This window comes from Anguilla rostrata, chromosome 3 (genome assembly GCF_018555375.3).
Source record: "Anguilla rostrata isolate EN2019 chromosome 3, ASM1855537v3, whole genome shotgun sequence".
Classification (NCBI taxonomy): Eukaryota; Metazoa; Chordata; class Actinopteri; order Anguilliformes; family Anguillidae; genus Anguilla; species Anguilla rostrata.
Genome location: NC_057935.1, coordinates 866,898 through 892,908, shown reverse-complemented (window position 1 = coordinate 892,908; position 26,011 = coordinate 866,898). Strand labels below are relative to the sequence as shown.

Below are 26,011 nucleotides of genomic sequence, written 5' to 3'. Positions count from 1 at the left end.
CCGTGTCCCAGCATTTTTACCCACAATTCTCTCTGCTCTTATCTGAGCTCTGTGCGCGGGGAGGCCAGGGGTGATGATGCTCACCGTTACTGCGTTTGCTCGCTGCTCTCAGTCAGAATGTCTACTCGTGTCCTTCTGATGCGGTTTTCTATTTCCTAGCTGATTTTATCTCCCTTTTTCAAATTTCTTTTTCACTCTGGAGTGTGGAGCAGGCCGGCACCACTGCTTTACGTCCGGAGCCCCATGCAGTGTCTTAAATACTCTGTACCAATACGAAGTCTGTCACAGGGAAAATCAGCCGTGGTAACAGGGGTTGCCAGTTTGATGCTGAGGGGAGCAGTGGTGCATAGCACCCTTCCATTACACGAACACTAACATTAACCCAGAAACACATACCCTAATGCTAGCATTAACCCAGATACACATATCTTAACCCAGGTTACACATACCCATACTAATGAAGTACGAGCTCCTCCACAGCCTGACTGACAGAGTAATGCTGCGTTCTGCCAGGGCACTCAGAGTGCGTAACGCTGTGCGTGTCTCAGAAAGCTTCCCTCTTTAGCTGCTTCATTGTTGATGATAATTGTTCCTTCAAGGCAAAACCAGATTTGAATGGGATCATTAAGACCCATCTAAATATTCAGACAGCAGCAATTACGCGCTGGTGTGGCGGGTGGCAAGTTGGCCGGATCGGGCTTACTACTCTCGCTGGTGAGGTGCAGTCCCGCACCCCTCTTAACTGGCGTGGCTTTTCTGAGATTTGGGAAAGAGCAGGTTGGGCGTTTTGTGTTCCTGTGGAGAGCGCTGTGTGTTAATCTCATCTCCAGCCCTGCTGCAGCGCAGGTGTGCATTTAACAGTGTAATTACCTCAGCCTTGTCATGATAATCCTGTACTGAATAATCCTGCTATTCGCAACAAAACGGACGTCTCTGATTGGACCTGTGGCAGGCGCCCTGTTGGAGACGTGTTCCGCTGGGCCTGAGTCCGGCGCACACTCACGCTCGCGTTCAGGAAAGGCTGTTTATCGCTTCTGAGGGACGCGCTGAAACGATGACACGGCCTTTCCTGGGGCGGGGCTCTCGGTGGAAAGTTCCGGGGCTCAGCCGTAATAAGACATAGAAATGGGACGTGTGTGTCCCCCCCCCCCCCTGCTGCGTGCCTTCAGGGAGGTCGCCGTGCTCGTCCTGGGGGGGCAGCGGTCGGATCTGTGCGGTGAACACCGGGGGGGGGGGGGGGGGCAGGGGAGGAGACTCTAATCCTCTCATCCGTCTTCCCGTCCGTAGTGATGCTCTGTGCCATACATCTCTGGGACGCGTGCACTGCTCGCTTAACACCGCCATCCATCTCTCAGCTGCACACACACGGCCTCTGCCCCCCCCACCCCCCGCCTTGCCCTACACCTCCATCCATCTCTGAGCCGCACACGCGCACGTCCCTACGCCCCCCCCCGCCTCTGCCCCTACTCCCCACCTCTGCCCCTATGCCCCTCCCGCCCCTATACCCCCGCCCTCACCCTACACCTCCATCCATCTCTGAGCCCTACACCACCTGCCCTTGCCCCTAAGGGTTGGGGGGGGGGGGCATATATGGCCTGCGAGTCGGCCACTCCACTGTGCCACCACTCTGGTTTTATTTTTACTTCTACTTGGCTTGGTCTTTCCCAGTTTTCCATTTTCTTGTTCTTCCATAAAACATCTTTGTGCCTGTCTGTAAAAAGTGCCACACAAATAAAATTCTATTTCATTTTATGGTGTCTGGATGTAAGGAATGTGAGTCACAACTTGGGAGATTTCAATTTCAAAAATGAAAGTTGTCAGTCTTGACATATTTCCTGCACAAACGTCAGATCCATGCGATGTTGTAATGGTCTTTTTTTAGTTTATATGAGGATAATGCAGTAAATCAGCTGTAGACCTCGTTAAGTGTAGCGACGCGGGCAGAACTACCTGGACTCAATCAGCGTGTTCCCTGAGCTGTCTGATGACAGAGCCATGCGCTGTGGAGCTCTTTCTGTTTCAATAATGAGAGAAAAAACACACCCCTGCCCCACCTGGTGAAAGAAAGAGAGAGGGAGAGAACAAGGTAGCGGGGAAATTGAGAGATGGAGAGAGAGAATAGGGTGGAGGTGAAAGACAGAGGGAGAGAGAATAGGGTAGAGGTGAGAGGGAAAGAGAGAATAAGATAGAGGTGAGAGAGATTGTGGCAGACAGAGGCTACAGCAGCATCTGCATCTGCTAGAGCACTACAGTCAGAACTGGGCCCTGGCAGATGAAAAAAAGAAAGAATAACAACAAAAAAAAAGCCAAGATCTCTGGACAACATGCAGCTCTGCGCTCTGGGCAACCCCACCTTAGAACTTGTTAAATTATGGCCACTTTGAGTTAGAAATCAGTGCCTTGGGGGTCTGGCACTGAGTAAAAGACAGAGCTTCTAGAGCTTACTTTGCAATGAAAAGCCCCATTAAAATCTGGTTCAGAATCTTTGACAGCATCCTTTTGCCTTCAACGCTATACAAAGGTCCACTCGGCCAGCAAGACCACAGAAGATTGGGCACACGTGTAATCTAAACAAGTGATTACACATCGAGTGTCTCTTAGCTGTGAGAGATACAAAGCTGATTACTAAGCGGTTTCAGTTAGGCTACCACTCCACTTGAAAAAGAGACGTAAACATCTGTGGCTACCAAAAGAACAAGAAATATGTGCTCACTGTAAAAACAGGAGAGACCGATAATTACCTTAATTCACTTTGCCTAACCAGACAGAAGGTATATCAGCGTTCCTGGGAGAGGGTCAAATGGCACCACTGACTGCCCATAACCTGAGGGACAGTGACTGAACTGATATCAAAATAAATACTGAAATAGTTATAACTATTGTGTTGGGTTGCTTTCTTATTGTTGCTTTGCTATTATTTAAAAACAATTTTTTTTATCAATGATTAGCCCTATTTATTATACAGTTTATATCTTCTAATTGACATAATTACTCTGAAGTGTGCATAATAGTTTGTTATTGTTGGATGTGATCTTATGCAAATGATTGCCCTGCCATTACTGTGCCTGTGTGTGGACATGGCAGGAAAGCACATGATGGGAGGAAAGCACACAATGGGAGGCGGAGGAGAAAGAGAAAAGCGCATGATGGGAGGAAAGCACACGATGGGAGGCGGAGGAGAAAGAGAAAAGCGCATGATGGGAGGAAAGCACACGATGGGAGGGGGAGGAGAAAGAGGAAAGCAGTCGGAGGGGAGGTAGAGGATGGGGGGGGGGAACGGGGACGTGAGACGTGACAGTTGAAGATCCTGGGCTAATATGCCAGTCAGACGCTGAATTGAATTTCTTCCCGTATCTGACCTTCTTGTGTTTGCTAATGGCGGTAAGATGGAGTCCCCCTGGCAGGCGTCAAACCGGACCTTTCGCCTGTCTCCTGATTTCACTCCTTGCTCTAGCGGCTTCTCTCCGCCTCAGCCAATCAGCTGAGGTCTTCTGGGTTCTGTTCTGCAGGGCGGGTTTGCTCAGACTTCGACCGCATTGGTGCGGTGGTCATGGGAACCGCGAAGGTGATGAGCCAGAAGTTTTTAAAGGGCAAAGGCAGAGGTTTTTAACCATTACTGCAGAGGCAAAAGCAAGTTAGAATTTGTTTAAATGTTTGCCCCAGAATGTCCGCCTGTGGGGCCCTGCTGGCCGCGGTGGCAGTAATAGCCGGTGGAAAGAAGGCGGTGGGGGGGTCTGGCGGCTCTAAGCGGGAGCGACGGGCCCGGGGGCTGCTGCTCGGAGCCATTTCCCCGCTGAGGAAGTCATTTTGTCCCTGTCACTCCGCATGACGGGGCCGGCGCCGTGGTGACAGCTCACAGCAACGGGAGGCGTCCGCTGTGTCAGGAGTAACCAGGCCTGAGGCGGGCCCTGTCCCACGGCTCGTACCGCATGCGCTCATACACACATACCGACTCACACACACACACACCCTCATATTGATGCACACACATACACACTCGCACACACACACACTCGCACACACACACGCACACACACACACACACACACATGCACACATAGACACACTCGCACACACACACACATGCACACATGCACACACACACAGACATGCAAGTAAACACACACACACACACACACACACGCATGCACACACACACAGACATGCAGAGATAAACACAACACACACAACCACACACATGCACACACACACGCACACAGACACACGCGCACACACACACAGGCATGCGTGTACACAGTGTGTGGGTGAAACAGTTTTGCAGAACAGAGGCTCCTGGTTATTATTCATCTGCGTTTGATGCTTCCATTTTATGATTTTTTGTGGGCGGGTAAATGAAATGACTGCTGTTGTGTCTTTGCGTCATCTCTCCTGTCTCTGTGCGAAGCTGCGAGCGGTTCTGTACAGATGGCTTGCTGTATTACCGAGGAAAAGCACATCTCCTTGCGTAACTACGCGCTGTTTTCCTGTTGCTTTCTCTGGCGAAATACACAGTAATGTCATAATGTCTGTTTCCTTCTTCAATAGCCTCAAATCTCCAGTGTCTCTTATAAGTCATGTTTTTCCTCCGCTCGACAGCATTCGCTGTTCTGCAAGCCTGCAGTGGGATCTGTTTGGAACGGCTCTTAAGAAATTTAAGAAACGAAATTATTATTATTCAAATGTAATGTTTAGGCAGCATTTTATGAAGCGTATCTTTGTTCATGCAGGACGTGTTGCGTTTACCGCAGGCTGTCGAGCCATGCTGCTGTCCCCTCCTGAGCTTTCTGCTCTGTCTGAAGTGCAGTCAATGCAAACAACTACAGTCAAATTAACAGCCATATTGAGACCTTTGAGGAACACTTTTTATCCATTAATTTGTGTCTGTGTCATGGTTTTATGCTGAAACCATATGGCTCAATGATGCCTTATGAGCTGTGGTCCTTCTCTATCTGTACTAAGACCTCTGTACTGTGGTCCTTCTCTCTCTGTAGACCTCTCTGTACTGTGGTCCTTCTCTCTCTGTAGACCTCTCTGTACTGTGGTCCTTCTCTCTCTGTAGACCTCTCTGTACTCTGGTCCTTCTCTCTCTGTAGACCTCTCTGTACTGTGGTCCTTCTCTCTCTGTAGACCTCTCTGCTGTGGTCCTTCTCTCTCTGTAGACCTCTCTGTACTGTGCTCCTCTCTCTGTAGACCTCTCTACTCTGGTCCTTCTCTCTCTGTAGACCTCTCTGCTGTGGTCCTTCTCTCTCTTTGTAGACCTCTCGGCTCTCTAAGTGTCTAAATAAGGCAAATAAAAGGAATGCGGAGAATGGGCCCTCTGTTGTCTGATTAATTGCCATTTGCAGATTTATTGCACGTTCACACAGTAATGTGCTTATTTTCACTCGTTCTCGTTTTCTGTAGAGGGGAGGATGTGTATATGAATTGTGATTTCCCCTGAAGGAATTCATTATTAAATTATTGAAACGTTGTTGGAATGTAGTGAGGGAGCAGAGGTCATGCTCTGTGCCCTCTGCGGGGAGGTTTTCTCTGGTACAGTAACGTGCTCATCCACTCGCGATCTGAACGCGAACATAAACCAGCCGCTGATGCTCCTGCTTGCTCTTCCGCGCCCTGACCCCTGATGCTGCTGCTCGCCCCTGATGCTGCTGCTCATGATAACGATAATGGCGGTGATATTTTAGCTGAAGGGCTCAGTTTGGCGCTGGATGTGTCTCAGTGCAGCTCCTGATATTCCCATTAGCACACCTGCATTATGCACGACGCGTTAAACAGCTAATCCCTTCCTCAAGTGCCTCTGTGCTTTTATGGTCTGCAGAACGGTGATGTTTGTGCGCTTAATGGGATTCCCAGTCCCAGTGCTTCGCTCCCGTCTCACGTTGTGGCGATGTGGCTCGGAACGCGTTTCTTCTGCGGTAATATCGCGTTTGTTCTGTCACTGAGTAGGCAGTGAGCGCATCGTCCCCGTCCCTCTGCACCCCCCCTCCGTATGCCCCCCCCCCCCGCTCCGTATGCCCCGCCCTCCGCATGCCCCTCCTCCCTCCTCCCCTCCCTCCGTATGCCCCCCCCCCACCCCCTCCTATGCCCCCTCCCCCTCCATGCCCCCCGCTCCGTATGCCCCCCCCCCCCCCCCCCGCTCCGTATGCCCCCTCCTCCCCTCGTATGCCCCCCCGCTCCGACCCCCCCCCCCCCCCTATGCCCCGCTCCTGAAAAGCGTCGCAGTAGGCAGTGCAGTCGCTCCATTTGTAAAGCCGGTATAGGCGATGGGTGGAGAGACGCTGTTTGTTCTGTATTCTGATGAAAAGCCAATCGGCGTTTCCAAAATAGGATTTGGGAGAGGTGACTCAGGCGCCACACAATTTGCAGTTAATTTCCTGAAATGAGCAATGTCTGTTACCTTGGATACGTGTGTCACACATTACCTGTTCTCTTCTGCGATTGGTTCTCTGCGCCCCCTCCTCTGTATCTGGAGCTGTTCCTCAGTCTCTCCTGGCCTGATTTCTTTGAGGGGGGGGCGGGGGTCAGTCTGGCCCACAGGTTGTAGTTATAACCCTAGATTATTATTATTGTTCTTATTATTAATAAGTACTAATGCTGGAAATAAACATGTGAAGGCTGCTGAATTAAATATGCATATCTATAGTAGCTATTTAAAACATTATTCATTTCAGCAAGTAGAACAGGCTGGACTGCAGCCCCCTGACTGGACAGTGGAGGGCGCTGGTATGCGATCCCAGCTAAATAAAACCCTGCTGTCCAAGGGTGACTCAATACATCACCCTACAGAGCTTCCAGCCACAGTCAGCAATGGAACAGTCCAGATTCAGTACCCTAACCCATCCACACACTGGAACAGTCCAGATTCTGTACCCTAACCCATCCACACACTGGAACAGTCCAGATTCTGTACCCTAATCCATCCACACACTGGAACAGTGCAGATTCTGTACCCTAACCCATCCACACACTGGAACAGTGCAGATTCTGTACCCTAACCCATCCACACACTGGAACAGTCCAGATTCTGTACCCTAACCCATCCACACCCTGGAACAGTGCAGATCTGTACCTAACCATCCACACACTGGAACGTGCATTCTGACCTAACCCATCCACCGGAACAGTCCAGATTCTGTACCCTAACCCATCCACACACTGGAACAGTGCAGATTCTGTACCCTAACCCATCCACACCCTGGAACAGTGTCTTCCTGCATTAAAGTGGTGCTTTAGCAGGATGAGCCACCCAGCAGCCCGCTCATGTGTATGACTGGGAATGATGTGGCTCTGATTGTAAAAGGAGGCAAACATGGACGGGGGAGCAGATCTCCTTTAATCCGGCAACACAGTGATTTAGCTTCAGTTTTAATGAGTAAATATATCTGCGCACAGCATGGCATTCCTCGGGTTACTCTAGGACTGGCTGTTTCTGAGCTGCAGACACTTTTACTGGAGAAAAACAGAACGGAAGGATTCCTGCAGAAACACTGTGTGCGCAGAACCCTAATTAAAGTGCAGTTTTTCTTTCTGTTTGAGTTAAAGCGAAGGAGAGTAGAAAGATCTGGAAGCGGTTTGAGCGTCAGGGTGACACATGATGCCGGGGGACTGTAAAGCCTCCCAGTTTAACCTAACGTGTCCCATAATCCCACACTTCACCTGGCCGTGTCACACCTTTACCTGCGATGAAAGCAGAACTACAGTAACAGCTGGACCATTCAGTAAGTCCAGCAACGAAACCCACTGCTAAAGCCATAGCAAAAACAAGCGTGTGTGCGTGTGTGTGTGTGAGTGTGCGTGTGTGCGTGTGTGTGTGTGTGTGCGTGTGTGTGCATGTGTGTGTGTGTGTGTTGGGGCTGATTCAGTGTGAGCTTTAGGAGTCCCCATTTCCTAACTCCGTCCGAGACAGTGAGAGACCCATTGATGGGGAGCTTTGGTTAGAAAAGGTTTCATTTATTTATGAACATGTTTATTCATTTATTGTTTTTTCACAAGTGATAATTCAAGTTACATCTTTCCATCATGGTCTATAAAAAGGAGGACACCGTGAAGGTCAGGTGAACACACTGGATAACTTACTTTTCTCTTCTCAATAAAAAAATGACAAAAAAGTAAGAATGTTAGAAGTAAAAGATTTAAAAGCATGATATTCAGTAAGTGTGCCACAAAATCAACAAGACCAAACCAAAAATCCTAACAAAACGAGTTAAAACAATATTCAGCTCTACTAATTCAACATTGGCTCAAATTCCTCAGTGTGTAAAACACACTTATTGAATCTCCTCTTTCTCACACAATAAAAATGCTGAAGGTCTTTTTACAAATCTGTTATGGTATACAAACTGTCATCTCTGAGGGAAAATTAGTCTTCTCTCCTTTTCATTGTGCTGTGCCTTATGAACAGAGGAAACCAGTCAAATAAAAAGAACCATAAAAGATCTCTGCTTTATAAATTATAAATACTGTAAAAATGATTAATTCTGTTTGATGGTAGGCGTTTGCACAGTGCACTGTAGGAAGTACAACATACTTCTGTTTTGACAGGAAAATAAACTGGAACTGTACTTCTTTTACTAAAAAATATTGTTGTGCTTTTCAGAATCATTAGTGAGGACGTGTCGAAAGCTAATGTTCCATGTATGCAAATGTTGCAAACCCTGGAAATAAGAGTGACCCTTTGTGATTTAATCCTGTGCCCCCCCCCTGCCTCCGCCTCCCCCCCAGGCATAACCTGTGACTGACTCCCCCAGTTTCTCTCCTGCACAGAGTCTGTGACTGACTCCCCCAGTTTCTCTCCTGCACGGAGTCTGTGACTGACTCCCCCAGTTTCTCTCCTGCACGGAGTCTGTGACTGACTCCCCCAGTTTCTCTGATGCACAGAGTCTGTGACTGACTCCCCCAGTTTCTCTCTGCACAGAGTCTGTGACTGACTCCCCCAGTTTCTCTCCTGCACGGAGTCTGTAACTGACTCCCCCAGTTTCTCTCCTGCACGGAGTCTGTGACTGACTCCCCCAGTTTCTCTGATGCACAGAGTCTGTGACTGACTCCCCCAGTTTCTCTCCTGCACAGAGTCTGTGACTGACTCCCCCAGTTTCTCTCCTGCACAGAGTCTGTGACTGACTCCCCCATTTCTCTGTGAGTGCCGGTTCTCCGAGGGGCCGCAGACTCTGTGCGCTTCTCACGCATGGAGCGGCTCCTCCTGATGCATTCTCCCAGCATGCCCCTGCAAACCGAACCCCAGTTTGGGTTCGAGCGCAGATTAGCACGTCCCGTATGCGGGGGGTACGGCACGGGTCCGTGAGAGACAGCTCAATCTGAGGTCTGGCTCCCGCCGCCCCCGCTGATGCGCTCGGTAAAAGCAAACACTGCTCCCTGTTCTTTTCCCCCTTTCAACCAAGCACTGCTCCTCATGCCAACAGCTGAGAGAGGAGCAACCAAAAGGGTTGCCTGGTAACAGTTGCCATGGTTTTGATTAAGTGCGGTTGTGGATGCCTGTGTGACTCAGAGTCTGTCAGTCACAGGATGGGGCCGGCACCTGTGGCAGAACCGGGCTCCTGGGATGGGCAGAGAGAGACGGGCCCCACCCTGCCTGGAGCTGATCTTTACAAGACCGGAGAACAGAACTTTAGAGAGGCAGTAACTCTCCCCCCTCCCCCTTCTCTCTACCTCCCCAGCTCTCTACCCCCTCTCTCCCCTACTCTCTCCTTCCTCCCTCTCTCTGTTGTTACATAAATCAAGGTCTCCTATTTGTGTAAACTGTAGATTATAGTATCATATTGAATAAAAGTTCCTACCACATGCATAAAATAATCTGTATTAGGGCCAATTATTCATTTTTCTTACATGTTACGGACCAGTGAAATCCGTGTCTGTTAATGTGAATTGTTAAACGACATGTAAGAGGTAATCATAGGTCATGAAGACTCGAGTAGGAATGATGCCGGAATATTGTGGGACTAATTCATCCCTGAAGGGTTCAAAGGTCGACCCCATCTGATGATGCTCACGTACTATGCGCAGACATTTAGTCACCCGTCATGTGAAAGTCAGCCACACACAGCCACCCATACATACAGCCCGGTCGCCATGGCAGCAGCCCTCACTGCACTCATAATGAAGGCTGTGTGTTGATAAAAAAATAAAGAATAAAAAGCTCAGCATGTATGATCTCTATGGGGCTCACACACAACCTGTGCTCCCACACCTGCTCCATTACCCACAAAGCCCTTGGTTTCTGTGAAGTCCTTAGTAAGTAGGCTCACTGCCTGTGAAAATGCACATACGTGATCTCTAACACACACACACACACACACACACACATCCAGCCACATGTACACACACACGCGCGCGCAGACGCATGTACACACACACACGTTGCTTATTAACTGAAAAGTTTCACATTTGTTTACTGAACAGTTGGCGTAATGTTCAGTATAATGTTCAGTATCTGAGAGCTGGCAGTGCAATGACTCTTGTGTTCAGGTTTCATGAACATTATGGTCCTGTACTGAATGTTGGGGTGAGACTGAACGTTGTGGTTGTGTACTGAACGTTGTGGTTGTGTACTGAATTTTGGGTTGTGACTGAACGTTGTGGTTGTGTACTGAACGTTGGGGTGTGACTGAACGTTATGGTTGTGTACTGAACGTTGGGGTGTGACTGAACGTTATGGTTGTGTACTGAACGTTATGGTTGTGTACTGAACGTTGTGGTTGTGACTGAACGTTATGGTTGTGTACTGAACGTTGGTTGTGTACTGAACGTTGTGGTTGTGTACTGAACGTTGGGGTGTGACTGAACGTTATGGTTGTGTACTGAACGTTGGGGTGTGACTGAACGTTGTGGTTGTGTACTGAACGTTATGGTTGTGTACTGAACGTTGGGGTGTGACTGAACGTTGTGGTTGTGTACTGAACGTTGTGGTTGTGTACTGAACGTTGGGGTGTGACTGAACGTTATGGTTCTGATTTACAGTGGACCGATTAAGAGGCTGAAATGGTTCATTACAGGATAATGAGGTATAACGGGTCACAGGAGATGTAGCAGCAACACACAGTTATAATGTCTATAAAACACAAATATGCAGAAACTGGATTTATCTGTGGGAAGAGAGTCCAGCCTCCAGGAAGGAGGACCCACTGACCGCCTCCCCAGCCTGCTCCTCGATACAGGCTCAATATCCGCTCAGCACCTGCAGCCCCACAGGAAGTTCTGCGGCTTCTGTGTATTTACAGTGGCTGAAACAGGTGAGGATTTCCTGTCCAGAGCACTGTGCCAACCCAACATTACACATTAATAAAGAGGGTTTCCAAACACAGAGAACGGCACTTACATTCTCTGTATTGGACTTCAGAACAGGAGAGAACACATCATTATTATTATCATTATTATTATTAATATTATTATTATTATTATGTGCAAAAGAAATCACTTTTCTGTGATTGGGTCATTGAATAAAAGTGAGGGAAAGGCTGAACTCTGAACTGAAATATTGCACAAAGACACTAAAGGAATCGAGCTATAACTCCAGCACAGCGCAGTGTCAAATTTTTTTTTTGTTTCTTTTTGTTGCTAATTTTCTTTCTTTTTTTTAAATCACATAAATTTACACTTTTTAAAAAAAGTCCAGGCGGCTTAGTTATTGCAGCACGTGATTTTCTTTTTTTAACAAACAATATTTCTTAAAAAATAAAATAAAATCCCCCCACCCCCCACCCCCCACAGTCCCCCCGAAGTTCCCTGGGAGGAATCCGTCAGTCCTTTTGGCAGTTTGTCTGAAGTGGGTGAGGGGGGGGGCAGATTGGGGTAGTTCCTCAGCCCCCCCACCCTGCCCCCCTCACGCTGCCCCCCGCCCCCCCCCCCCCACCCCCCCGGTGTCCCCTCACATGCCAGAGGTGCTGAGCCCCAGTCCCGCAGCGTGGCTCATGCAGGGAAGGGTCTGCACGGTTTTGGGGAAGTCGTGCGTCACCACGCGCCCGTTCTCACCCCCGCTGCCGTTCCCACTGGCCCTGCTCAGGGTGGAGCTCCGCAGGGCATCGCTGATCGACTGCTGGGGGGGGGGGCAAAAACAAAATACGTATTAATACATTTACATCTGGACCACAAGACCAAAATCCCAGCATGCACTTTTAAGACAAATCAATATGAGACATGACTGCTGTCATTAACCAGCTGTCCCTTATGAAAGAGATTTTAATGCCAACGGGACTGCCTGGTTAAATCATGATTACATAAAATACTTATTGCAAGGGTCTGTTAAACTGTTAGAAAACATTTTCTATTACTGGTGATAAAATACTGAACACTGCTTTACGATTGATTCATTAAAAGAATAAGGAAATGGATGAATTAGCAATTACCTGAATAATTGTTTTCTAACAACATATATAAGACCCTTAAAATAATGAGAAGCCAAACATGAAATGCATTTTGGTTTCCACTTGCATATAGACACACAGATATTCAGTACATGACTGCAATAATATACTTCATCATTTCAGTATGAATTTCCAGACAGAACATTTGACATGTGATGAATAGTTAGTGGGTTTGGCGGTTGGCTGTACTTGTCTTGTTTTTCGTTTGTATTGTTAAATCTGCATTTGCGTTTTCCCGTGTCTGACGTGCTCTCCGCTGCATTAATGCGATCCAGAGAGCTGTGCTTCCACAGTGCGCGGCGGCGGATTTAAACCTCACTGCTAATAGCCTCTTTATTTAAGCATTTCATTATCAGGAAAGGCAGTGGACTGGAAAGCGTAATTACTGGTCTGGGCCCAGGGTAGTGTGCCTTCCATTCTTAAATGATTGAGTCCCAGCCCACTTGAGTGGTTTATGCTTGCAAGCCGGGCGAGATGGATGTGTGTGTGTGTGTGTGTGTGTGTGTGTGTGTGTGTTTTCAGCGCTGCCTGTTGCTCTGACGCGTTGGACAGCAGAGTAGATTAACAGCAGCCTTTCAGGCCTGAGTGTGCCTCAGAAACCCAGCTCCACCATTTCTGCTGCATTTTCAGGAACATCGAGCCCATTAACAGAGAAATGGCATCGGAAACATGCGTGAAATTACTTTTTATTTTTATTTCTGTAATAATTTCCACTGCCGTTATGGGAGTACGGTCGCTTCTCTGGCTGATACTGTGTGTGTGCGCTCGTTCCAAGCACTTAAACAGAAAGCGGTACTTCACACGCTGCGGACCACACACAGCGTTGAGTGCCGTGTAACTAAATGCATTTACACCGATGAGTAAGCTCACATTAGTAAAACCAATGTTCTTGCACTGTTATGCTATGTAGGCTATATGTCTATGAATATCTCAACGCTGAACCCAAGCTTTGGGAGCTGGTTTTTTTTTTCTGCGGAAAGATCCTCCAGTTGCTTTTGATTCCTGTTCTGGTATACGTGGTGGTGTACACCAGGAAATGTGAAATGGCGTACACAGAACACAAAACATCTGACTGCATCCTGTGCCACATGAACTGCACAACACTATGCAGGGGAATGGGCCTATTTAGCAAACTGAAGTGTTCTTTAACACCATGCGGGGATATATTTAGGAAACTAAAAGGTGTGTTTTTGAAAATGCAGCAGAAATATGGTGTCTGTTACTGGTCTCTTCTTTTAGCCCAAGTATAGAGCAAGTATATCTCCTAACTGCACTGTGGGAAAACTGGCCTGACACGTTACGCTAAGAGGCTTCGCTAATGCTACTGTGAGCTAAGGAGTTAGCTTAGCGAGAGTCAGTGAGTGCAGACTGTGGAGTTAGCTTAGCGAGAGTCAGTGAGTGCAGACTGTGGAGTTAGCTTAGCAAGTGTCAGTGAGTGCAGACTGTGGAGTTAGCTTAGCGAGAGTCAGTGAGTGCAGACTGTGGAGTTAGCTTAGCGAGAGTCAGTGAGTGCAGACTGTGGAGTTAGCTTAGCGAGAGTCAGTGAGTGCAGACTGTGGAGTTAGCTTAGCGAGAGTCAGTGAGTGCAGACTGTGGAGTTAGCTTAGCGAGAGTCAGTGGTGCGAGACTGTGGAGTTACTTAGTCAAGAGTCCAGTGAGGCAGATGTAGAGTTAGCTAGGCAGGTCAGTGCTATGTGTTTGAGTGCAGACTGGTGGAGTCAGCAAGCGAGTCAGTGCTATTACGTTTGAGTGCAGACTTGAGGTTAGGGGAGTCATGCTATACGGTTTGAGTGCAGACTGTGGAGTTAGCTTAGCGAGAGTCAGTGTTATGTGGTTTGAGTGCAGATTGTGGAGTTAGCTTAGCCAGAGTCAGTGAGTGCAGACTGTGGAGTTAGCTTAGCGAGAGTCAGTGCTATACGGTTTGAGTGCAGACTGTGGAGTTAGCTTAGCGAGAGTCAGTGCTGTGCGGTTTGAGGACAGAGAGAGAAAAACGATGTTGATCTAAATGGGTCCAGTGAGAGAGGACAGATAGAGCAGTTAGCAGAGGAACAGGAACAGCGAAAGCCGTGAGTCTCTACTGCGATCACGTAGGATGACGGGGGTGAGGCAGGTCCACACAGTCATCGTTCCTACCCCGTGGGTCTTAAATCTTAACACTTTCGGCTCCGTACAGGCTGTAATTCTGCAGCTCTGTATAGGGGGCGCTAGCGCCGGAGCTGTCTAAGGCAGAGCAGTGCAAGGCCTGCGCAGCGTGCACGGACACCTTCATTCGCCTGGACTCGGTTCTGGACTTGTAACAGAACTCGACCAGGGCCACAAGCATCGCCAGGCCCAGCCCTCCAATCAGGATGTAGAACACCCCGGCCACATTACTGAGGCTCAGGGCGCTGGTCTTGTCCTGAAAGCACAGACACACAGGCTCAGAAATGCAAGTGTGTGTGTGTGTGTGTACACACACATAAACACACACACACACACACGTCTACATACACACACACACACGTCTGCATACACACACACACGTCATGCATCACACCACACGCACATACACACACCATGCACGCACACACACATGCACGCACACACGCACACACACACACAAACAGCACATCAGTGCTAATGCTAATATAAATCCGCTCTAAGTTAGGGAAGACCTGTACAGTTAAACTACAAGTCTAATGATGTAATAAATTAGTTAAATCAGATTTTTCATACATTTATTTGCCTGTTATCTTATTAGCAAGTGGACCATAACTTGTCCCTTTTTTCTGTAATCTAGAAATTTAACAAAATGTCAGAGCAACAGATATATTAATGGGGTTTTCATAAATAATAAGTATAATATAAGAATTTCTGACATTTTTAATTATTTTGAGTTATTTTAAGATCATTAAATGTCAATTATAAAATGTTCCAGTCTTCTGCTCCTTGAAATCTTTCATCTAAATGAATAATATCCTGTCTTATATTCTTCTTTTCTGACAAATATTAACAGAAACATGCACGCATGCACTAACCACAGAATCATCACATTTTTCATCTTCAAATTACATAGCTGGCTAATTATATGTAAATCTCCACTTCATTTGAATTGGTTGTACTGATAATACGTGAAAATGATCTTACATCTGTTTAAACAGCATTGTAAGTACACAGTCATATCTGGGGCTGTGGGTTTGGGGCAGGGGGCTGTCGCTGACAGGCACCATGCAGTAGGACAGTGAAATATAGTCTGATTTGGAGGGGCGGGGCTTCAGGCTAAATATCCAATCTACGAACAGCAGGAAGTAGGGGAGGCTCCTCTGGCACTTATATATAGACATGGCCGCTGAGCTCATGACATCACAAAAGAAGGGGGAGTGGCCATTAACAGTTTCATGCAGCTGGGGTTGGTGGTGGCCAGTGTCTAAGGGTCTAAAATATGACCACCAGAATCCATTAGGGTGGCATCCAGAAGCATGCACAGGCCATGTCCTCAGAGAGGGGGGGGGGGGTCAGGGGTTTTACAAACAGCCCTCATATCAATATCTTTCTTCCCACTCTGCCATTTACCAGTGTGACTTCCCCTAGGATTACAGATTTATTTAAGCCTGACTGTATCTCTTAGACTACAGCTTTCTTATGGGTGACCTCTTTACTCAGATTGTGGATTCATGTATCATTGTTTTTTTAAAGTATTTACATTTTTAATCCTAACCAATGTTGTTTTAAAGGCCCATTTTGTGGTTCCCCTATTCAAATGATGTCAGTGCAATTACTGCTACAAAATTCTAGCACTGAAGTTTTATACAGAGTTTTAAAAAGTAAAGTATATTTCCACCTACGTGATTCTGCACCAGAAATTCAAGTCAAACATTGTTATTCAGCACGGTGCTCATCATAGACAGCTTCTGGCTCTAACGAGGTCAGCTTATTTTATTTTTCACTCATCCGTGTACTTCATTAACTCAAAGTCAAAATGGGACTCACTGCCCCTAAACGGTAGCTAATTTCTGGATGGTACAGATAGTTCTGCTGTCTTTTTCATCAGAATAAATCAATGCTTCTGTCAATGTCTCAGCTCACCTGTACATGAAGAAAATACAGATGCATTTCTGTCATCTCAGAAAACAAACAGATCTTCTGAGCTGTAATTTAAAATCTTGGCACAGCACTAATGAGCGAACACAAACCGATGGCTCGTTATGGCAGTGGCCACTAGAGGGCGCAGTGGTGCGTAAATGGCAGGGTGGGTAGGAAGGTTACAGGAGGGCAGGTGCCAGGGTCAGAGGAGCCCTAACGGGGGTGGGGGGCTGGGGGATGGGGGGGGGGCGGCGGGGCTAATCGATCTGGGGGTGTTGAGCAGAACTGACCTTTCTTCCAGAGTCCTTGTCTCCACACTCGCCCTTATCGTACCACCATTTGTTTTTCAGTTTGTCTAAGACGGCTTGCTCATTGAGCTTCAACACCGCTAGGTTTACTGGGATTCTTCAACCAGGGAAATAACATAAATAACATTATCCATGTTATTTTATGTTATTCAGCAACACGGTAAACATACACCCATTAATAAGTACGTATTTATGTTTCTTATAATTATATATCATTAGAAAGACAGAGAGAAATGGCACAGTCATAACTCTGATAATTCAGTGTCAAAGTGATATGCATTAATACTCCATCTAGCTGTGTATCTGTCTCCCTGCTGCGAGATGTGTATTACTATATCACTTTGGGTAGCCGGCAGGAGAGGCAAACACTCGGCGGTGGGCCCGGCGTGTCGAACCCGGGGCTGGAGAAGCGGGCTTCGCAGCACGGCGTCGGTCTGAGAGGCTCAGACCGCGTGCGGAGGGCTCGAGGGAAGCGTGCAGCAGGTCGTGTTAAGGTGAGACTGCTCTGTGCACTTCTGTTCCGTCTGCGGCTGAACACCGTTGGAGATCCAGTGGCGTCGCCCCGCCGAGATTGGCTTCGTTTGGGGGTTTTTAAATGTATTTTTGGGTCGAGAAACGGTGCTCGACGGGGGCGGGGCGGGGCCGGAGTGTTTGCGGCGCGGTTGCCGGCTACCCCCCAGGCGTGGTTACCCGCTGGAAGGCCCATAGCGAGGCTGACCTTGGAGTCCCCTCCCCCGCTGCCGCACTCTCCCTTGTCGTACCACCATTTGTTTTTCAATTTGTCCAACAGGCCCTGCTCGTTCAGTTTTAACACTGCCAGGTTTACTGGGTTTCTTGAAATGATAAAATAATAGCCGTCAGTTTCCATGGAGAGGATTTGTCAGGGCGAAATAAATCATCAACTTTGACTTTTAAAAAACTTTTTTTTTTTTTTGTTTGCGCTTTTGTAGCTATGCACTGCAGACTGGAAAGCAGGAGTGTGGTGGTTTTGGATCAGGAAGGCTCATTTTCCAAGCTGAATGGAAAATAAAGCTCTCTGGGTTCCTGAGGCAGGTTTTACTGAGAAAGACGTGTGTGTGGCCCGCACTGAGGGAGGAGAGACTGATATTGGCTATCTGGCGCCCCCTGTGTGCGCCCTGGTCATTGCAGCTTCCTGCAGGTCATATACGCATTCTGTATGAAAAGAAGAGAACTCCATATATTTAGCATTATTTTAATTTACATAAATACAGCACTTAAAATAATGTCTTTTAGTTTTTGGCTGCAGAGGAAAGTAGCTTAACTGTCATCTATAATTCCATCCAACCCCATTTTTTATGGACTGTTTTACAGTGTTACATATTCTGTTTTATAAGTCATGCTCCTGTAAGCGCAGAAGCGTCTGATTGGGTAATAAACTCAGCGCTGACAGCAGAGATGTGGGGTTTACATGTGGAATAAGCCTCGAGCTGTAAACCCCAGCCCAGCATTCAGAGAGAGAGTCTCATCAGTGTGAGGCTGCTTCAGTACCCCACTGCAGCGCTGCACGCTACAGGCTAGCCAGGATGGGCTGCCAGTACCCCACTGCAGCGCTGCACGCTCCAGGCTAGCCAGGATGGGCTGCCAGTACCCCACTGCAGCGCTGCACGCTACAGGCTAGCCAGGACGGGCTGCCAGTACCCCACTGCAGCGCTGCACGCTACAGGCTAGCCAGGACGGGCTGCCAGTACCCCACTGCAGCGCTGCACGCTACAGGCTAGCCAGGACGGGCTGCCAGTACCCCACTGCAGCGCTGCACGCTACAGGCTAGCCAGGACGGGCTGCCAGTACCCCACTGCAGCGCTGCACGCTACAGGCTAGCCAGGATGGGCTGCCAGGATGGGCTGCCAGTACCCCACTGCAGCGCTGCACGCTACAGGCTAGCCAGGATGGGCTGCCAGTACCCCACTGCAGCGCTGCACGCTACAGGCTAGCCAGGATGGGCTGCCAGTACCCCACTGCAGCGCTGCACGCTACAGGCTAGCCAGGATGGGCTGCCAGTACCCCACTGCAGCGCTGCACGCTACAGGCTAGCCAGGATGGGCTGCCAGTACCCCACTGCAGCGGTGTACGCTACAGGCTAGCCAGGATGGGCTGCTTCAGTACCCCACTGCAGCGCTGCACGCTACAGGCTGACTGAGGCTGACTGAGGCTGACTGAGGCTGACGGAGGCTGACGGAGGCTGGCGGAGGCTGGCGGAGGCTGGCGGAGGCTGACTGAGGCTGACTGAGTCTGACGGAGGCTGACGGAGGCTGGCGGAGGCTGGCGGAGGCTGGCGGAGTCTGACTGAGGCTGACTGAGGCTGACGGAGGCTGACGGAGGCTGACGGAGGTAATTCAGCGGTGATCGGGGGCTTTTCTCTGCCCGTCGGCCGCGTTTCCAGGGGGCTGTAAATGAGCGCTGCGCGGCCAGAGAGGAAACGAGCGCGATACCGGTCTCTCCCCCCCCGCGGTACGGCCTGTCGCTCGGCGCCCGGCGTCGCCGTGGTTACGCCGTCGCAGCTAGCATGGTCTTTCTCTGCAAAACCGCGGAATTCTTTCTCTTCCTGACGACGCGGGACAGAAAGAAGTCTGCGTATGGGTGATGGGCGGAGTCTGCATCCGCGCGAGGGGCGAGCGGATGAGAGCTGGCCGTCCGAGGCGGCGTTGGGATGAGTCTCAGCTCGACAGAAACATGAGTGGGGTTCGGTACGGCGCAGAAACCATGGCGATGGCAGGAGCAGTGCAGAGGAAAGCAGAGCCTCGCCTGATTGGCTGCGCGGACCTTTCCTGCTCGCTGATGCGGTGAGACAGCAGGACTTATGGATGTGCTTTTGCAGCGTGTGCTTGTGCAGGGTGCTCAGTGAGAACTGGTCTGGGCGCTGGGAAGACTGTTACACACCTGCCCCCTAATGCCCTGTACAGCAAAATAACCCCCCCCCCCCCCCCAGTGCGCAACCAAATTTATATTTCCAACTTTCCCCATTTCTCCTAGGACAACAGAGATCAGTAGAGGATTTAAGCGTGGGATTGTGTGTCTTCTCCCATCCTGTACAGTCGAACCCAAGCTCACACTAGCAGTGAAGGACCTCAGTCTTTCCGCCCTGGATCAGATCTCACCCAGCGGCCCTTGTGCTGTGTCAGGAAGAATATGACTGAATCCTGCAGGGCTTCACACAGGCAGGAGTGGAAGACTCAAGATGGCTGATTCCTACACACAGCCAGGAGAGGAAGACCCAGTGTGGCTGATTCCTACACACAGCCAGGAGAGGAAGACCCAGTGTGGCTGATTCCTACACACAGCCAGGAGAGGAAGACCCAGTGTGGCTGATTCCTACACTGCTTTACACACCAGCCTCAGGGCCAGGTGCAGTTACTCGTTTATCAATTCATTCATACGCTTTTTTTTCATCTCTTCCTCCGTCTCTTATTGCTGATTTGGAGATAGCGGGCGTGGGATTCAGTCTAATGTGAATCTTGCCCTGGGTGACACATTGAAAGTTCCTCATTTCCATTCCCCATCATGTGTCACCTCTGTACGCAGCCCGCGTCCCGAGGGTGAGTCACTGCACAAAAGCTCCCAGGTGCTCTCCAGTGCAGGTTGGCCTCATGAGCGAAGGCCAATTAAGGGCTTGATGGGTTATTTTTAAACCTCCGACCTCGTTTCCTGAATGTGAGAGTGCCTTGTGAAAGCTATCAGAGGATTCAGCCATATTGAAAGTGGGGCGTTGTGTGTGATAGTGAGTGTGAGTGTGAGTGTGAGTGTGAGTGTGAGTGTGTGTGAGTGTGAGTGTGAGTGTGAGTGTGTGAGTGTGAGAGTGAGTGTGAGAGTGAAAGTGAGAGTGAGTGTGAGAGTGAGAGTGAGTGAGTGTGAGAGTGAAAGTGAGAGTGAGTGTGAGTGTGAGAGTGAGAGTGAGTGAGAGTGAGAGTGAGTGAGAGTGAGTGTGAGAGTGAGTGTGTGTGAGAGTGTGTGTGAGAGTGAAAGTGAGAGTGAGAGTGAGAGTGAGAGTGAGAGTGAGAGTGTGAGTGGATGGAGTGGAGTGAGTGGAGTGTGAGGTGAGTGGAGTGTGAGTGAGTGAGATGAGAGTGAGAGTGAGAGTGAGAGTGGAGTGAGAGTGAGAGTGAGAGTGAGAGTGAGAGGGAGAGGGAGAGTGAGAGTGAGAGTGAGAGTGAGAGTGAGAGTGAGAGTGAGAGTGAGAGTGAGAGTGAGAGTGAGGTGAGAGTGAGAGTGAGAGTGAGATGAGAGTGGTGAGTGTGAGTGTGAGTGTGAGTGTGAGTGTGAGTGTGAGTGTGAGTGTGAGTGTGAGTGTGAGTGTGAGTGTGAGTGTGAGTGTGAGTGTGGTGTGAGTGTGAGTGTGTGTGAGTGTAGGTGGTGTGGTGTGGTGTGAGTGTGAGTGTGAGCGTGTGATGTAGTGTGAGGAGTGTAGTGTGGTGTGTGTAGTGTGTGTGTGTATGAGTGTGTGTGAGAGGATGCTTGCAGCAGCGCATGCACTCTCTCAGCTCATTAAACACAATCAGCATCATTTCTAAAAGCACATTTCATCTGCTGCTCATCTCTGCTGGGCTGTAAAGCTTAAACAGGGTCCATACGTGACGTGTGTTAGTCAGAGCTGTTAAACATTAGCACGTTAGCCTGCTCGCCCTCACAAAGATCCTCGCTTGATCATCCGAGTGTTTCCGCTGCGGGAAAGAACAGCGGTCGCCCTGATAAGAACTGGGCCTCGCACCGATAGTATAATCATCGAAGTGTGTTGACATCGACGATGTTAAAGCCAGTCATAAGCTAACGACTGGATCTTTGAAGGAGACAGGTCGTGATATCAGCTCAATGTAGTCTTACGAGCGCAAACATTTGGGTTCACGGACTGGTCGCTCTATCACTGGAATATCTGAACACAGACGGGAGAGATGGAAGTGCAAACAGACTGGAGAATGGGAAGATGCTAACACAGACTGGGAGAGATGGGAGAGATGCTAACACAGACTGGGAGAGATGGGAGGGGTGCTATCATCATCATAACATTTATCGCTTGCTGTTTTCAGCAGATCGAGAAGTGTTTGCAGGTTCCAGTGCTACTCTCAGACTGAACAGCCCCACTGGAAGAGGCCTTTGGCAGTGCTTTAACCATGCACGGAGTGTGGGAATCGTCATGTTGAGGTAGGCTCAGTGTGTGGGGAAGAGCATGTTTCAGTGACTCAGCTGTGTGGGGAACTCGTGCATGTTTCAGTGTGCTCAGTGCTGGGGAGTCAGCCATGAAGTGTTGCAGTGCTAGTGTGTGGGGAACTCGTGCATGTTTAGTGCTCAGTGTGTGGGGAAGTCGTGCATGTTTCAGTGCTCAGTGTGTGGGGACTCGTGCATGTTTCAGTGCTCAGTGTGTGGGGAAGTCGTGCATGTTTTCAGTGTACGCTCAGTGTGTTGGGGAACTGTGCATGTTTCAGTGCTCAGTGTGTGGGGAAGTCGTGCATGTTTCAGTGCTCAGTGTGTGGGGAAAGCATGCATGTTTGAGTGCTCAGTGTGTGGGGAAGTCGTGCATGTTTCAGTGCTCAGTGTGTGGGGAATGTGCATGTTTCAGTGCTCAGTGTGTGGGGAATGTGCATGTTTCAGTGCTCAGTGTGTGGGGAAAGCGTGCATGTTTCAGTGCTCAGTGTGTGGGGAACTCATGCATGTTTCAGTGCTCAGTGTGTGGGGAAGTCGTGCATGTTTCAGTGCTCAGTGTGTGGGGAAGTCGTGCATGTTTCAGTGCTCAGTGTGTGGGGAAAGCATGCATGTTTCAGTGCTCAGTGTGTGGGGAAGTCGTGCATGTTTCAGTGCTCAGTGTGTGGGGAAGTCGTGCATGTTTCAGTGCTCAGTGTGTGGGGAACTCGTGCATGTTTCAGTGCTCAGTGTGTGGGGAACTCGTGCATGTTTCAGTGCTCAGTGTGTGGGGAGTCGTGCAATGTTTCAGTGCTCAGTGGTGTGGGAAGCATGCATGTTTCAGTGCTCAGTGTGTGGGGAAAGCATGCATGTTCAGTGCTCAGTGTGTGGGAAGTCGTGCATGTTTCAGTGCTCAGTGTGGGGAAGCATGCATGTTTCAGTGCTCAGTGTGTGGAAAGCATGCATGTTCAGTGCTCGTGTGGGGAACTCATGCATGTTGAGCGCTCAGTGTGTGGGAAAGCATGCATTTTGATGCTCATGTTGGAAGTCGTGCATGTTTCAGTGCTCATGTGTGGAAGTCGGCTGTTTCGTGCTCAGGTGTGGGAAGCATGCATGTTTGAGCTCAGTGTGGGGGAAGTCGTGCATGTTTCATGCTCAGTGTGTGGAAGCAGCATGTTGAGTGCTCAGTGTGGGAATCGTGCTGTTCAGTGCCAGTGTGTGGGAAAGCATGCATGTTTCAGGCCAGTGTGTGGGGAAGCGTGCATGTTGAGAGCTCATGTGTGGGGAGTCGGCATGTTTGAGGCTCGGGGAAAACATGTTTCAGTGCTCAGTGTGTGGGGAAGTCGTGCATGTTTCAGTGCTCAGTGTGTGGACGCCCGGCTCGGCCACACGTACCTTAAGTGTGACCCTTTGGGTGTGGCGATCCCGTAGCCTGGAGTCCAGGTTCGCCCCCTTCATGGTGTCGCAGGGCTTCCTCTGCTCGATGTACTCGTTCATGGTGGACTCCAGCAGGTAGGCGTACTTCCCTTTCGACTTCCTCACCCTCATCACTCCCTCGTCCGTCGTCTTCACGAACACCGACGGGTCGGCCGACTTCATGTAGGACCACATCTTCTCAAACACCGCGATCTTTGACCTCTGCGGAGAAAAGGGCGTGTCCCGGAGAGCAGGGGTCAGAAGGTCAGCTAAACGCAGAGAGCTGAGAGCTTCAGCTTCCATCTGTGCTTCTACACCGTTACGTGTCCCGTGTTAATTCTGCTCTTAACGAATAACGTTTGGGCCCACAGTGCAGAGTGTTGAATTAACACTGGACATTTTAGTGTGTGTCCTGACAATGCCCCCCCTCCACCCCACACCAGTTGACCTGTAACCTACTGGTCTGCTCACTGTATTGCAGATTTGGAGTGACTGTAATGACTGTTTTTTCAACAGTGAGGTTAAAAAAACTTTGAGCTGCTGACTGAACAACAGCAGGTGTTGTCTGAAAAGCGTGGGCTCTCTCACCCTGAAGAACTCTTTGGTGGAGCCGGCATCCAGGGTTCCGTAGGCGATCTCCGTCTGCTTGGCCAGGTCCTCGGCGCTCTCGATGGGCGACACCATCCTCTCCACCGTGAGGAAGGCCGCCAGGTTGGCCGTGTACGAGGAGATGATGATGAGGGTGAAGAACCACCAGACCCCCCCGACGATGCGGCCGGACAGAGACCTGCACACAGACAGAACCTCATGGGAACAAGGACGACCAACCCTGACTGACCTTGTCCCATTGGAGCATGGTGATTACTGACTGACCCTGTCCCACTGGAGCATGGTGATTACTGACTGACCCTGTGCCATTGGAGCATGGTGATTAGTGACTGACCCTGTCCTAATATAGCATGGTGATTAGTGACTGAACCTGTCCCATTGGAACATGGTGATTAGTGACTGACCCTGTCCTAATATAGCATGGTGATTACTGACTGACCCTGTCCCACTGGAGCATGGTGATTAGTGACTGACCCTGTACTAATATAGCATGGTGATTACTGACTGACCCTGTCCCATTGGAGCATGGTGATTAGTGACTGACCCTGTCCCATTGGAGCATGGTGATTAGTGACTGACCCTGTCCCTTTGGAGCATGGTGATTAGTGACTGACCCTGTCGCACTGTAGGATGGTAGGATGGGTTGGGGGATTGTACCATGGAGGCAAACTGCCGTTTGAGGTTCTCATCAAATATGTAGCAAAATATTTGAACTGAGGGAGTTTCACATTTCCCAAGAACAGAGTGTAGTTTAAAATATTATGGTAGTATTTTTATATGGTATGGCTATAAATGCTAAATAAAAATTTAGTAACTACCTTTTATTTTGACTACATAATTGATTGAGTGAAATTTTAATAGTGAATAATTCACAAGAACATGCCCAGGAACAAACAGTAAATATACATGAAACAGCAACTACCTTTCAACTCTGGTCTTTACCCATGTCAGGCTAAACATCTGTATCATAATTCTGATGAAGTACAACACAGTTGTCAGTGTCTTATAAAGCATTTATTACTGTAGCATATTATTCAGTCTTATCTAAACCTAATACAGGGCGAGCCGTGGGGCCTGTGTTTTACACACGGGCAATAACAAAATCATAAATAACTTTGAAAGTAAATTTATCATGATTATGTATACTTCCATAAGCGGAAACATAAAATTCTCCGGAAAGAAAATGACACCGTTAAAAAATGCTAAATTGAGCAGGAGTGCATCTCTGCAGGGACTCGCGGATCAGTGGCCCTCTGCCGCTGCCGCGTTATCGATTCCTGTTTAACGGGCGAACGCTCGCGGATTTAGCGCTAATCCCCCGCTACCTGCGGCTGGTCCCAGCCAGCCCGGTCCGGGGCGGGCTCACCTGCCGTCGCAGACGCAAGCCGCTCTTTGTTCCCCGCTAAATGTGTTTCCGCGCGATAAGAAAGACCACAAAAGCACATTTGCAAACACAAATGAATCGGAGTTTACGAGCGGAGTCAACGTGCTCGCTGAACACATGCATATTAATCGCTTCAGATTAACAGCGCAGAGAAAGAGCTCTGCTTAGCGTCTGCAGGAAGAAGGGGAATAAATCCTGAGAACCTGCTGCTCCCTCTGAAGTGTGAACTGAGCAGCAATGAGACAGGGAGAGAGGGAGAGGGAGAGGGAGAGAGAGGGAGGGAGAGGGAGAGAGAGAGGGAGAGAGAGGGAGAGGAGGGAGGAGGGAGAGGAGAGAGAGGGGGAGGAGGGAGGAGGGAGGGAGGAAGAGGGAGGGAGGGAGGGAGGGAGAGTGGGAGAGATGGAGATGGAGAGGGAGATGGAGAGGGAGAGGGAGAGGGAGAGGGAGAGGGGAGGCTTATGTAACATTAATATAAGTAAGAAGTTTCCTGGCTCTGAATGGGAGGCCGCTCCATTAATGCAGCAGAAGGGGCTTGGCAGGCCGGGTCCGACTGAAAGACTCAGACATGAGCGTTCTGTGGGAGAGGAACGGGAGGCCCGATGAAATAACTTCCAGGCAGATTTTAAAAAACAAAGCGCAGAGCATGCTGGGAGCGTATCTGAGTGTGTAAGAGCTGCAGCACAGTCAGGGGAGAGGGGCTGCACACGCATTACACAAACGTGTGTGTG

General features: G+C 49.3%; 1 protein-coding gene and 1 long non-coding RNA gene across 2 annotated transcripts in view; one reads left to right on the top strand and one right to left on the bottom strand.

Moving 5' to 3' along the window:
* Positions 1-20,143, top strand: part of LOC135249751 (uncharacterized) — a 34,728-nt gene extending 14,585 nt beyond the window's left edge. The window contains exons 2-4 of the long non-coding RNA XR_010328766.1: positions 16,787-16,904; positions 17,094-17,238; positions 19,325-20,143. This is a non-coding gene — a long non-coding RNA (uncharacterized LOC135249751). The remainder of the gene's footprint in view (positions 1-16,786; positions 16,905-17,093; positions 17,239-19,324) is intronic.
* Positions 10,556-26,011, bottom strand: part of gria1a (glutamate receptor, ionotropic, AMPA 1a) — a 69,959-nt gene continuing 54,503 nt past the window's right edge. Inside the window, 6 exon segments of the mRNA XM_064325268.1 lie at positions 10,556-12,046; positions 14,638-14,772; positions 17,463-17,577; positions 23,270-23,308; positions 23,310-23,512; positions 23,879-24,077. Of these exon segments, the coding sequence (XP_064181338.1) occupies positions 11,879-12,046; positions 14,638-14,772; positions 17,463-17,577; positions 23,270-23,308; positions 23,310-23,512; positions 23,879-24,077 (859 nt within the window). The 3' untranslated portion in view covers positions 10,556-11,878.